The sequence below is a fragment of the Neoarius graeffei genome, chromosome 4 (assembly GCF_027579695.1).
Source record: "Neoarius graeffei isolate fNeoGra1 chromosome 4, fNeoGra1.pri, whole genome shotgun sequence".
In the NCBI taxonomy this organism is placed as follows: domain Eukaryota; kingdom Metazoa; phylum Chordata; class Actinopteri; order Siluriformes; family Ariidae; genus Neoarius; species Neoarius graeffei.
In genome coordinates this window covers 111,493,876-111,508,296 of record NC_083572.1, presented here as the reverse complement: position 1 = coordinate 111,508,296, position 14,421 = coordinate 111,493,876, and the positions used below count along the sequence as shown (strand labels likewise).

Here is a 14,421-nt window from a genome sequence, read left to right as displayed (position 1 = left end):
AATAATAATAATAACAATTTCATTCTAGAAAAATGCAGATCAAAGGGCTTTCCAATGTGAAGAAGCAAAAAAAAAAAGGAAAAAGGTAGTAAAAAACAATAATAGTAAACAGGAGCAGTAACAGAAACAACAAAATAATATAAAACTAAATAAATTTACAGTTCTGTGCAAAAGTCAGGCACATAAGAAATACTGTCGACCAAAAATCATTTAAAAATAATGAAATAAAATGTTTCAACATTAAGAAATACTATAAACAGTAATCAGTGAGCCATAATAAATGAAATAAAGTCAGTATTTGGTGTGAGACGAGTTGACCCTTTGCTTTAAAAATAAATAAAATATCCATCTCAGGTCCAGTGAGTGCAGTTTTATGCGGAAATGATCTGTAGGTTTTCCTCAGCATCTTACAGAACCAGCCGCAGTTCTTCTGGACACTTTGACTGTCACACTCACTTCTTCATTTTACACCAAAACCTAGCAGCCTTCATTATGCTTTCTTTTGTCATCTGAAAAGTGCTCTCTTATGGAATACGCTGCTCAGATACAAACTTTTTTTTCTGTAACATTTAATTTTGTCCCAGAAAAAAAAAAGAATGTTTGGACTCCAATGTGTTTTTGTAACGTTTTGACTCGATAATGAATGTAGAAGTGTCATCTGATCTCATTATCTGTAGCCGCTTTATCCTGTTCTACAGGGTCGCAGGCAAGCTGGATCCTATCCCAGCTGACTACGGGCGAAAGGCGGGGTACACCCTGGACAAGTCGCCAGGTCATCACAGGGCTGACACATAGACACAGACAACCATTCACACTCACATTCACACCTACGCTCAATTTAGAGTCACCAGTTAACCTAACCTGCATGTCTTTGGACTGTGGGGGAAACCGGAGCACCCGGAGGAAACCCATGTGGACACGGGGAGAACATGCAAACTCCGCACAGAAAGACCCTCGCCGGCCACGGGGCTCGAACCCGGACCTTCTTGCTGTGAGGCGACAGTGCTAACCACTGAATGTAGAAGTCATAAAATAGAAATCGATAAAAAATGTTTGTATGAAAAAAATGGGGGTGCTAAGACTTTTGCACAGTCCTGTTTATAATAAAATTTAATAATTTAACTAATCAAAAAATATAATAGTGTAAATGTAACAGTAATAAAAGTAAATCAGTTTAAATGAAAGGCTGTTTTATTTCTGTAGCAGTGACGGAGCCGACACTAATTACAAATCACCATCTGCCTGGAGATAAACGAGTGACGTGATGGTCATGTGATGATGTAAATGATCTAAAACACAAGCCTTGTTCATGTGTTCATGCTTTAAAAACTCCCAGAATTCCCTCTGATCCTGATCCGGGTGACACTTTCTGTGCTTTAGGATTTAGATTAGAATTTTCTGGATGAATATCGGGATACAGATTAAACTCCGCCCAGATTGATGGAGATGTGTGTAAAGGACAGAGGGACAGTGAGTGAGTGAGACATGATGAAAGACTTTGAAATCCGTTGTTCATTTCAGGTCTCAGGGAAGCTGTGATGGAAATCTTTTATCCGTCACGTGCTGTATTTAAACCTGCGTAAAGATGTGGCTGTGTGGCTTCACCACAGATTACAAGGTCTTTTATGCACTGAAAATTTAAATATACCAGAAGTGTGTGTGTGTCGGTGTCTCACCACATGGATCATATCTAATTTGAGAGATGCGACATCACAGGTGGATTGGCACAGCACCGTGATGCTCCTCAATTAAGATGACTCCCAAACAGACAGACTGATACAAAGGGTTTCCATGGCGACTGCATGACACAGTCTGTCTCTGTGGCTGCAGGGCGACAACCGTGAAATATTCTTTAGTCCTCCAATATTCACTTGAAGAAACCCTACATCCAAGTGTTTCATGTTTCAAAGGAATACTCCAGAAAGACGTTATTAAATTTAATCTCCACGCCGAGAGAGAAGAAGAGAAAAACTCTAAACTCACTTCGAAGACTCGAACATTCACACAAATGCAAAGCTCCAGATGTTACAACAAGGACAGAGTTTTGTATCTTCGTTATGATGAGCATGATGAAGTGAAGTCAGCTGTTAACAAAAAACAAGCATGTGTTTTATTCCTCTTATACCACAGCAACATGGCAACATCATCGTTTATACTTTACTTATGGATGTTACATCGTTCCTTCTCCAACATCTCACTTTTCTCCCAGTGCAAATAAACCCAACTAGATAGCATCAGCGTGCAGGCACTTACGGATGCAATTGCAGGGGAGAGTGGGTGCATCACAAACTGCAAACTGAGCCTAATCGGGAAACTGGAATTGTAGTCAGGAATGGGCTGAGGTCAGTCGATCGGCAAACAGAACAACGTAGGGGAGACGAGGTCTAAACTAAATGTAAACAGTGGTCTTAACGTGAAGTCAGGCAGACGTGAAGACAGCTCAGTAAACTCAGGTACAGGGACACAGAACAATACTTCGCACCAAATGCATGTGTAAACTGTGTTTATATAGGCGGGGTGATTGCAGGTGGATTGGTGACAGGTGATGTAATTAGAATTCTGATGACGAGGGGGGGCTGTGGCTCTTGGTAGATGTAGTCCGCAGTGGCCATGTTTGGAGGCAGCTCCGAACTCAGGCTTTCAGCGTCATTACTGACAGATAGAGACTGGGACTAAAGTCACAGTAATTTGAGCTAGCTGTTCCAAACCGGGACGTCTGGTCACAATACTGTATAGATCCAGAATGGTAGAGTAAGAGATAGAGAATGACAGTGAGGAAAAGTTGTGCCCTGCCACTCTGAACAAAATAATAAAAAAAAACTGATTGAAAAAATCATGAAAATTGAGTTATAAGTGATTGAAAAAAAAAATCCTGTTTTTCATGGATCATTCTGGATAAGTGATCCAGATCAGCACCAAAAGTCATAGCAATGTAATTCAGCCCAGAGGTATTCTTCATGTGAAACTTGGTGATGATTGGTTGAAAACTGAGGGATAAATAGTGTCCTAAAAAAGTTAGGAGAATCATAATCATCCATCCATCCATCCATCCATCCATCCATCCATCCATCCATCCATCCATCCATCCATTATCTGTAGCTGCTTATCCTGTTCTACAGGGTCGCAGCTGAGCTGGAGCCTATCCCAGCTGACTATGGGCGAGAGGCCGGGTTCACCCTGGACAAGTTGCCAGATCATCGCAGGGATAATAATAATAATAATAATAATAATGAAGTCGAAAGATCCTGAGTGAGAGTAACAATTTGCACCAGCGCTGCTAACACAAATTAAAAACTGCAGCTTGTCATGTTATGGCTGCTTTTCACTTCTGGTGTGTTCGCAACGTTTTCTAGATGAGTAAAAATCTAAAGTCAGAGTTTTCAATTTGTAGTGCATGATGACAATCAAGACGATGGCGGAAAGTTTTAAGAGAGACAGAGCTGGTCAACGTGTTTAAAGTTGCTGTGTGTGAAATCACTAAACGTTTGATGTGGACAGGACGTTTTGGCTCTGATGCAGCGTCCAGTGGACGTCTGGTGCACATAAGACATGCAGGAGAGTATAAACCAGGCTTATCGAGAAACCACGAAACTCCTCTGTCTTGAAGATGCCAGAAAACTGAACTCTTTCACCATTGTGTAACTTCATATATTACACAGACACGAGTGTTTTACTGGGAAATCCACCACTCGTATTTTTCATCCGGGACAGGGAGAACCAAAACCATGATGTAAATCTCTATCTGTCACTCGATGATAAATTGTGTTTTGATAAATTTGGGGACTTTTTGTTTGTGAATGTGTCGATATAACAAAAAGAAAAAAAACACGTTGGCTTGAAGATATGAAGTTTATCTTCCTGTGTTGAAAAACTGGCATTTCTCATACAAAATACATCACGGATCTGAGGAAACCCATCAACATCCCAGAGTTGAAGCTGTTCTGTACGGAGGAACGGGCTAAAATTCCTCCAAGCCGGTGTGCAGGACTGATCAACAGTTACCGCAAACGTTTAGTTGCAGTTATTGCTGCACAAGGGGGTCACACCAGATACTGAAAGCAAAGGGTCACATACAGTGGTGCTTGAAAGTTTGTGAACCCTTTAGAATTTTCTATATTTCTGTAGAAATATGACCTAAAACATCATCAAATTTTCACACAAGTTCTAAAAGTAGATAAAGAGAACCCAGTTAAAGAAATGAGACAAAAATATTATACTTGGTCATTTATTTATTGAGAAAAATGATCCAATATTACATATCAGTGAGTGGCAAAAGTATGTGAACCTTTGCTTTCAGTATCTGGTGTGACCCCCTTGTGCAGCAATAACTGCAACTAAACGTTTGCGGTAACTGTTGATCAGTCCTGCACACCGGCTTGGAGGAATTTTAGCCCGTTCCTCTGTACAGAACAGCTTCAACTCTGGGATGTTGGTGGGTTTCCTCACATGAACTGCTCGCTTTAGGTCCTTCCACAACATTTCGATTGGATTAAGGTCAGGACTTTGACTTGGCCATTCCAAAACATTAACTTTATTCTTCTTTAACCATTCTTTGGTAGAACGACTTGTGTGCTTAGGGTCATTGTCTTGCTGCATGACCCACCTTCTCTTGAGATTCAGTTCATGGACAGATGTCCTGACATTTTCCTTTAGAATTCGCTGGTATAATTCAGAATTCATTGCTCCATCAATGATGGCAAGCCGTCCTGGCCCAGATGCAGCAAAACAGGCCCAAACCATGATACTACCACCACCATGTTTCACAGATGGGATAAGGTTCTTATGCTGGAATGCAGTGTTTTCCTTTCTCCAAACATAACGCTTCCCATTTAAACCAAAAAGTTCTATTCTGGTCTCATCCGTCTACAAAACATTTTTCCAATAGCCTTCTGGCTTGTCCACATGATCTTTAGCAAACTGCAGATGAGCAGCAATGTTCTTTTTGGAGAGCAGTGGCTTTCTCCTTGCAACCCTGTCATGCACACCATTGTTGTTCAGTGCTCTCCTGATGGTGGACTCATGAACATTAACATTAGCCAATGCGAGAGAGGCCTTCAGTTGCTTAGAAGTTACCCTGGGGTCCTTTGTGACCTCGCTGACTATTATACGTCTTGCTCTTGGAGTGATCTTTGTTGGTCGACTACCCCTGGGGAGGGTAACAATGGTCTTGAATTTCCTCCCATTTGTACACAATCTGTCTGACTGTGGATTGGTGGAGTCTGAACTCTTTTGAGATGGTTTTGTAACCTTTTCCAGCCTGATGAGCATCAACAACGCTTTTTCTGAGGTCCTCAGAAATCTCCTTTGTTCGTGCCATGATACACTTCCACAAACATGTGTTGTGCAGATCAGACTTTGATAGATCCCTGTTCTTTAAATAAAACAGGGTGCCCACTCACACCTGATTGTCATCCCATTGATTGAAAACACCCGACTCTAATTTCACCTTCAAATTAACTGCTAATCCTAGAGGTTCACATACTTTTGCCACTCACAGATATGTAACATTGGATCATTTTCCTCAATAAATAAATGACCAAGTATAATATTTTTGTCTCATTTGTTTAACTGGGTTCTCTTTATCTACTTTTAAGACTTGTGTGAAAATCTGATGATGTTTTAGGTCATATTTATGCAGAAATATAGAAAATTCTAAAGGGTTCACAAACTTTCAAGCACTACTGTAAATTACATCGTAGGGAATCCTGGGGAATCCGACTTCTCAACCAATCGGCATGTACAGTACACAGGGTTTTCCTTGCGGTGTGCAGTGATAACGGCAACCGATACACGAGACCACTGTCACATCTGTCGTGTTGAAAGATTCCATATTTTCTGGACCGATAAAACTGTTTGCAGTGATAAAAGGGTTAAAGTTGTTGCTTTACGTTGTGCAACCTCCATACAAATCCCTGTGAATGAGCTGTTATTATAGAAACGATCAACGTTTTTCTCTCTTATGAAGTTTATAACTGGGCCACAGGTTGTTGTTTTTTTTCTTTTTCTGTGGCGAAGTGTCATGCTGTTTTTGTTTGGGCTCTATGTAATAAATGTGTGTCATGAACAGGCGGCCATTTTGGAGCTTTTATTCATTTTCGATGTTGATGATGTTTATGTGAAAATTTTTAAAGGAATTCAGTTTAGATGTAAGCTTTGATGTAATTTGAGACGTGTTTGTGTGGCGTGTCTCTTGACAGGCGTATCAGTTGTCCAGAGGACGGGTCTGGCCGATGATCATCATCCTGTGTCTCATTGCTGCCATTCTGTCTGCGTTTCTCGACAACGTGACCACCATGATGCTCTTCACTCCTGTTACCATCAGGTACGGTGCACAGGTCAAACACACTGAAGGTATAAAGCTGTACGCATCACATCCCGTGCCTTTATATACAGGAGTGCAAAAGTTTGTGGTCTATCAGATATATTCCATTCAGCTACGCATCTCTGACTTGTTCAGTATCATGCTAGCTGAATGGAATATATCTGATAAGACCACTCAACGCCAGCCAATATTATTTAAATATCTGTGTAAAAAAGGGCTATTGATTATCTCATTATGGTGGCACCTGTCGAGGGGTGGGATATACACTACCATTCAAAAGTTTGGGGTCACCCAGACAATTTTGTGTTTTCCATGAAAAGTCACACTTTTATTGACCACCATAAGTTGTAAAATGAATAGAAAATCTAGTCGAGACATTTTTCTGGCCATTTTGAGCATTTAATCGACCCCACAAATGTGATGCTCCAGAAACTCAATCTGCTCAAAGGAAGGTCAGTTTTATAGCTTCTCTAAAGAGCTCAACTGTTTTCAGCTGTGCTAACATGATTGTACAAGGGTTTTCTAATCATCCATTAGCCTTCTGAGGCAATGAGCAAACACATTGTACCATTAGAACACTGGAGTGAGAGTTGCTGGAAATGGGCCTCTATACACCTATGGAGATATTGCACCAAAAACCACACATTTGCAGCTAGAATAGTCATTTACCACATTAGCAATGTATAGAGTGGATTTCTGATTAGTTTAGAACAGTGCTTTTCTTTCAAAAATAAGGACATTTCAAAGTGACCCCAAACTTTTGAACGGTAGTGTATTCGGCAGCAAGAAAGAGTACAGTCAGTTCTTGAAGTTGATGTGTTGGAAGCAGGAAAAATAGGCGAGTGTAAGGATCTGAGTGACTTTGACAAAATAGTGATGGTGAGATGACTGGGTCTGAGCATCTCCAAAATGACACATCTTGTGGGGTGTTCCTGGTATGCAGTGGTTAGTACCAAACAAAAGGGGTCCAAGGATCCAAAGGACAACTGGTGAACCGGTGACAGGGTCATGGGCATCGAATGCTCATTGAGTCACATGGGACACGAAGGCTAGAACATATGGTCCAATCCAAAAGAACAGACGAGCTTCTGGAGCACAAACTGCTGAAAAAGTTCATGCTGGCTCTGATAGAAAGGAATCAGAACACACAGTTGTGTATGAAGCGGTGCGTCTGAATGTCTCTGCTGACCCCTGACCACCCAAATCACCTACAGTGGGCTCGTATATATTTACAAAAATATATAATCTCATAATAAAAACAAACAAAATGCTAACAATATTTATAATAATAATAATAATAATAATAATAATAATAATAATAATAATAATATGCAGTACAATAACATAATTAAATATAATAATATAATAATATTAAATTTAAATATGATAATAAAATATAATACAAGTGTTGCCAGGCAAAACAAACCTTGCCCGGTAGCACTTATGATGAATATGAAGGAAGATATCACGAAAAATGATTTTGACCTTTTTGGTGACCTTGTCCTTGATTTTGACCTGGTGTGTGAACATACTTGGCCAATAAACATGGTTCTGATTCTCTGCTGCTGTCAGCCAATCAGAACACACCGTACTGCTCTCAGCCAATCAGAACACACCGTACTGCTCTCAGCCAATCAGAACACACCATACTGCACGATTGTTACACTCTTACATTCTTACAGCACGATGAAGTAGTGGCTAGCACCTCTATATGAAGCAGTAGCCACAAAAACCTTGACCTTGAATGGATGACCCCCAAAATGTTGGAGGTTCTATTTGAGACCAATACCCATCTAACCTGAAAGTTTCATGAAGATTGATCCAGCCGTTTTCCCATAATATCATTAACAAAAAAAGCAAGCAAGCAAGCAAGAAAGAAAGAAACCCCACTGAAAACAATACCTCGTCCCCTGGTGGACTCCGTCCCGGGCGAGGTAATAATAAAAATATACAGTAGATTTATTTTTATGACAATTATTATTATTAATCATAAAAATAAAGCTACTGTATATTTTATTAAATAAATCCTGTATTTCTTTTTAAAAATATTTTTCTAGGTGTTTTTACTATTTAAACTATGTACTGTGTCATTCAGTAAAATAATTTTAAAAATACTGAACTTTTTTTTTTATTTTTCAATGTAATATTTCTCCAAATAGGACTGTTACAAAAATAAAATAAAGCTACTAAACCACTAAATTTACCCATGAAATCAATCCATCACATGATCACACGATGATCATTTTTAGATGCATTTCACCTAATTTAAGATGTTTTCTGTAAGTTAAAATTATTAAAGTAAATTTCTGAGATGAATTTTTATATTACAGGCTGCTGTCCTGTTCTGTGTTGTGCATTTGTGGCGGAAATGTTTGGCCCTGAATGAGAAATGTCACTCTTTTGCCCAGAAATTGAACGTATTTATAAAAATATGTTGAATGTTTTATTACCTTACGTGTTTGTGAGTGTTCTGCAGTGCTGCGTTATTCAGGTTTGTCATAAAAACGATAGATTTCATACATAAACATGGGCCTGAGATACACATCTCTCTCAGAAATATGTTTCAGCAGAGATGATGATCCTGAGCGACACACACACACACACACACACACACACACACACACACACACACACACACACACACACACACCATTAACTGCATCTATACATGTCAGAGGACTGAGCCTTTAAATATTGATGAGATTTGCAATGAACTCTCTCACTCAGTCACTCACACACACACACACACACACACACACACACACACACACACACACACACACACACACACACACGATAGAGCAGGACCAGAAAACAGTCAAAGAGGTGATTTGTTTATGCAAATGCTGAAGCTGATTTATCACGGCTAACGACTCGTTCATCTTCAACTTCACACACACGCTAATGATGGAACACTGGTGGAGAACACAGCCTCGGTTCCTCTGGTTTTTATTCTTCTTCCATTTATTTATAAACATTTCTCTCTCTCTCTCTCGGTCTCTCTCAGTTCAGCTTTTTGATATATTTTCATGTGTGTGTGTGTGTGTGTGTGTGTGTGTATGTGTGTGTGTGCACGCAGGTTATGTGAGGTGCTGAATTTAGACCCCAGACACGTCCTGATAGCTGAGGTCATCTTCACCAACATTGGCGGAGCAGCGACTGCGGTCGGAGATCCCCCCAACGTTATCATCGTTTCCAACCAAGACTTGCGCAAAAAGGTGTGATTTTAATTCATACAAACATCGAGAAATATTCTTGGGTCTGATGAGACCTAACGGTAATATTTTATTCATCGGAAAAATCCCTTTATTTGTAGAAAACCAAAACATAAGAACACTGTGAAACATGGTGGTGGTAGCATCATGTTCAGTCTTACTCTTAACCCTCTTTTCTGCTTCTCTGACTAATCCCCTCTTTACCTGGCCACTGAATTTTGGTTCATGGCCTCCTCTAGGTAATGTGTACTCAGTAATAAATTTCTTATAATGCATTTTGTTCATTCCTAACGCTTTATAAACATTCTACATCCAGCACAATACATTTAGATCAGGAATGAGATCTTTGTGCATCATTTACATTTTTATTTTGGCACAACAGGAAGTTACACTCTCACACAGACAAGAGATTTACATTTTGTGTTCCTTTCTTTATTTTAGCCATCTACTGCAGTGGCGGCTGGTAGTCTTTCAAACAGGGGAGGCTGGTCGGTTACGATATTTCCAGATTTTAAAAGAACAAACACATCAGTTTTGCCCATACTCTTGCCTCTGATCTGGCTGATTGTTGGCAGGGTCACAAACTGTGAAATAACAGGTTCTTTTGGCCCATTAGCCTACTGTCCAATATACATGATGGTGGTGTTGGGGGGGGGGGGGGGTATATTTTAACATTTTATATTTTAAAATTGTGGCATGTTGTTTAAAAATTGACCTCAGCTGTGTTTTTGTTTAAAAATGTTTTCCAAATTGTAGCTGTGTTTAATTCATATCCAGAGAAATATATATTCCAATATAATATACTCAGCATAAACATTTTAAATAGATTCTATATTTTTGGTTCATCCATGACATATTACTAAAGTAGCCTATTTACTGTTGTTGATGTGGGTCACTTGCTGTTAGCCAATTCACTTTCTCGTACCAGGAGAGCTGAAAGGAACGAGTATTATTCCCTACCTTTTTCACCAAGTCAATTTGAGGCGTTGGTCTACCCTGCTCTTTAATTTTAATTTTTTCCTCGAAAGGAAGACTGGCAAATGGCTTCGCCAAAATTAAATCAGCAATGCTTGGCATCCGTGCGCAGCTTTCTTGCTAGCTGACTAGCCCCCTCAAGTTCAAGTTCAGTCACTCAAATAAACAAAATTTCTGGAACTAAGATAGCAAACTTGACAACACTATATTTACACTTTATTTACAATGAAAATATATACAAACTAAAAAAGCTGGTAGAAACCGTATGTAATGAATGAAATCGAAATGTAAGCTGATCTCTTACAATACACCACAGCACTTACGAATCCGCATGGGACTGAACTGAGATTCACCGCTGCCTGTCTATATTTGAAACGAGCTGTCAATCAAAGAAAATATCCGGCCGCTTTCACCAATCACCAGTCTCCTCGCGGAAACTGCCATGTCCCTCCCACTGTGAGGCTGGGAGTCCGTGGGGCGGGCATTTTTGCAGTATTTGTCCAATAATCGTCTTGCATTTTGATATTTCAAAGCGCATAGCTCCCAAATGCCATTGAAGTCCACTGAGGCTGGGAGTCCGTGAGACTCCGTGGGCGGGCGGTTTCGCAGTATTTGTCCAATAATCGTCTTGCATTTTGAGATTGAAAAGCGCAGAGCTCCCAAATTCCATTGAAGTCCACTGAGGCTGGGAGTCTGTGAGACTCCGTGGGCGGGTGGTTTCGCAGTATTTGTCCAATAATCGTCTTGCATTTTGATATTTAAAAGCGCATAGCTCCCAAATGCCATTGAAGTCCACTGAGGCTGGGAGTCCGTGGGACTCCGTAGGCGGGCATTTTCGCAGTATTTGTCCAATAACTGTCTTGCATTTTGAGATTGAAAAGTGCAGAGCTCCCAAATGCCATTGAAGTCCACTGAGGCTGGGCTGCATTGCGCTGTCACGAGGGGGAAAAACTCACGCACACATTAGGCGAACTGGGGAAAGTTATAACGGAATGATTTCGCACTGTAGTTGGGTTGAGCACATATATTTCTATGATTCTGGATCTGAAATAGCAATGTTATAAGGTCGGCTATAACATAAGCCTAGCGCAGTTCATCCTACACGATGTTCGTCATTTTTAGAGGAGGCTGAGCCTCCCTCGTTGTCTTAGAGCAATCGCCCGTGATCTACTGTATACAGTCCATTGGCCCTCCAAAATTATTGGCACCCTTCACGTAAAGACTAAATTGAAAAGAAAAAAAACAAACCACGCATGTACTAAGTGGTGTTTTAAGTATAAATGTATGGAAATGTGGTATAATTTTAATTTATACTCAAAGTTGTTTCACACACATGCTTGAATCAGTGGATTCAAAAGTATTGGTATCCCACACACAACCGAACCACTGGAGTACTTTGGAGTGTCTTGCAAAAGTATTCATCTGTGGGTGGTAAAAGAGAGCAACTGGACTTGCTTGAAGATTCTTGAAGACGTTTCACCTCTCATCCGAAAGGCTTCTTCAGTTCTGTCTGACTAAGGCCAAGTTTACATTAGACCGTATCTGTCTTGTTTTCTTCGCGGATGCACTGTCCGTTTACATTAAAACGCCTGGAAACGCCAGGAAACGGGAATCTGCCAGGGTCCACGTATTCAATCCAGATCGTGTCTGGTCTGGTGCTGTGTAAACATTGAGAATACGCGAATACGCTGTGCTGAGCTCTAGCTGGCGTTGTCATTGGACAACGTCACTGTGACATCCACCTTCCTGATTCGCTGGCGTTGGTCATGTGATGCGACTGCTGAAAACGGCGCGGACTTCCGCCTTGTATCACCTTTCATTAAAGAGTATAAAAGTATGAAAATACTGCAAATACTGATGCAAATACTGCCCATTGTGTAGTTATGATTGTCTTTAGGCTTGCCATCCTTCCACTTGCAAGTGATAAGTGACACGCATGCCCGATATGCACTGGGATCACACACACAACGGCTCAGTCCCGAATCACTGCTCGTGCGCTTCACTCGCGCGCTCTGTGAGCTGCGCAGGGCCGGAGTGCGCACCCTCCAGAGGGCACTCGCTGTTCAGGGCAGAGTGATTTGGAGCGCAGGATGCCTGCGGAGCCGAGTGTATCCGTGTATTGGCGTTGCTGTGTGCACGCGAATCGTGTATTGGCGTTGCTGTGTGCACACTAATCGTTTTAAAAACGTTAATCTGATGATCCGCTGATACGGTCTAATGTAAACCCCACCTAATAGGGAGTATCAGGTATTTATCCTCTTATGGATGAAAAGCAATCCTAAGGTGTCGTTGAGTCATCCTGTTGGTGTGGGTCACTGGGGGCTGGGTGTGAACGGCCTAGAGAGTCATTAGGGTGATCAATGGACTGTTGGTTCTCTCTGTCCTCCTATGAGTCACTGAAAACAGCTGGGTTTTGGTGTGCATTCAGTTGTCTGGGAAGTGTGCTAAGGACTGCATTGTAGGTGGCTGATAAATGATGTCTTAGACCCCCACCTCCGTTCAGTGATGGCCATTCCAGGTTGACAAAAATGGCTTTTTTAACTCCTCGCTCATACCAACGATCCTCTCTGGCTAAAATGCATATGTTGCAATCCTGAAATGAGTGTCCTTTGTTGTTAAGATGAAGATAGACAGCAGAGTCCTGACCTGAGGAGCTGGCTCTCCTGTGTTGAGCCATGCGCCTGTAAAGCGGTTGATTTGATTCCCCAATATACGAGTCCGAGCATTCCTCACTGCACTGAATTGCATACACTACGTTGTCCTGTTTGTGTCTGGCTATTCTGTCCTTAGGGTGGACCAGTTTCTGCTTCAGGGTGTTACTGGGTCTGAAATGTACCGGAATGTTGTGTTTATAGAAGATCCTTCTGAGTTTCTCAGATAGACCAGAAATGTAGGGAATGACAATGTTCTTGTGTTTGTTCCTGTCATCCTCCTTGTCCGTTATGTTCCTTTTTCTGCTCTTGAAGAAAGCCCATTTGGGATACCCGCAGTTCTGAAGTGCTTTCTTGATGTGATTCTGCTCCTTCTCTTTTCCCTCTACCATTGTAAGAATGTTCTGAGCCCTGTGTTGCAAGGTCCTAATGACCCCCAATTTGTGTTTCAGTGGGTGGTGTGAGTCGAAGAGTAGGTACTGGTCTGTGTGTGTGGGTTTCCGGTAGACCTCGATGCTAAGGCTTCTGTCTTGTCTAATGTGTACATCACAATCCAAGAAGGCTAGATTATTCCCACTGACGTCCTCCCGGGTGAAATTGATATTGATATCCACTGTATTGATGTGCTTAGAGAAGGCTTCCACCTCATGGGTTTTGATTTTAACCCAGGTGTCATCCACATATCTGAACCAGCAGCTGGGAGCAACTCCTGAAAAAGTGGTCAAAGCTTTATGTTCCACTTCCTCCATGTAAAGATTGGCCACAATAGGGGACACCGGTGAGCCCATGGCGCATCCATGCTTCTGTCTGTAGAAACTTTCATTAAACTGGAAATAGGTGGTGGTCAGGCAGAGGTCAAGCAGGGTGCAAATCTGGTCCATGGTGAGGTTCATTCTATCCAATAAGGTGCTGTCTTGGAGTCATTTTCTAACAGATTTGACTGCTTTGTGGTGGGAATGCAGGTGAATAGAGAAGTGACATCATAGGAAACCATGTTTTCATCTGAGTCTATTTTGAGGTCTGCAACTTTAGTAGCAAAATCTTGGGAGTTTTTGACGTGATGTGGCGTGTTTCCAACAAGAGGAGCCAGGAAGGAGGCTAGATGTTTGGCAATGTTATAGGTGACAGAGTTTCCTGCTGATGATAGGTCTGAGTGGAGCTCCTTCCGTGTGAACCTTGGGGAGTCCGTATATGAGAGGAATGGCTTCCCCAGGGTACAATCTGTAGTACAGAGATCGGTTGATGGCTTGGTCCTTTT

At 41.3% G+C, this 14,421-nt stretch overlaps 1 protein-coding gene across 1 annotated transcript in view; it reads left to right on the top strand.

Moving 5' to 3' along the window:
* oca2 (oculocutaneous albinism II) overlaps positions 1 to 14,421 on the top strand; it is a 315,932-nt gene that overhangs the window by 87,237 nt on the left and 214,274 nt on the right. The window contains exons 13-14 of the mRNA XM_060918405.1: positions 6,198 to 6,322; positions 9,402 to 9,540. Of these exons, the coding sequence (XP_060774388.1) occupies positions 6,198 to 6,322; positions 9,402 to 9,540 (264 nt within the window). The remainder of the gene's footprint in view (positions 1 to 6,197; positions 6,323 to 9,401; positions 9,541 to 14,421) is intronic.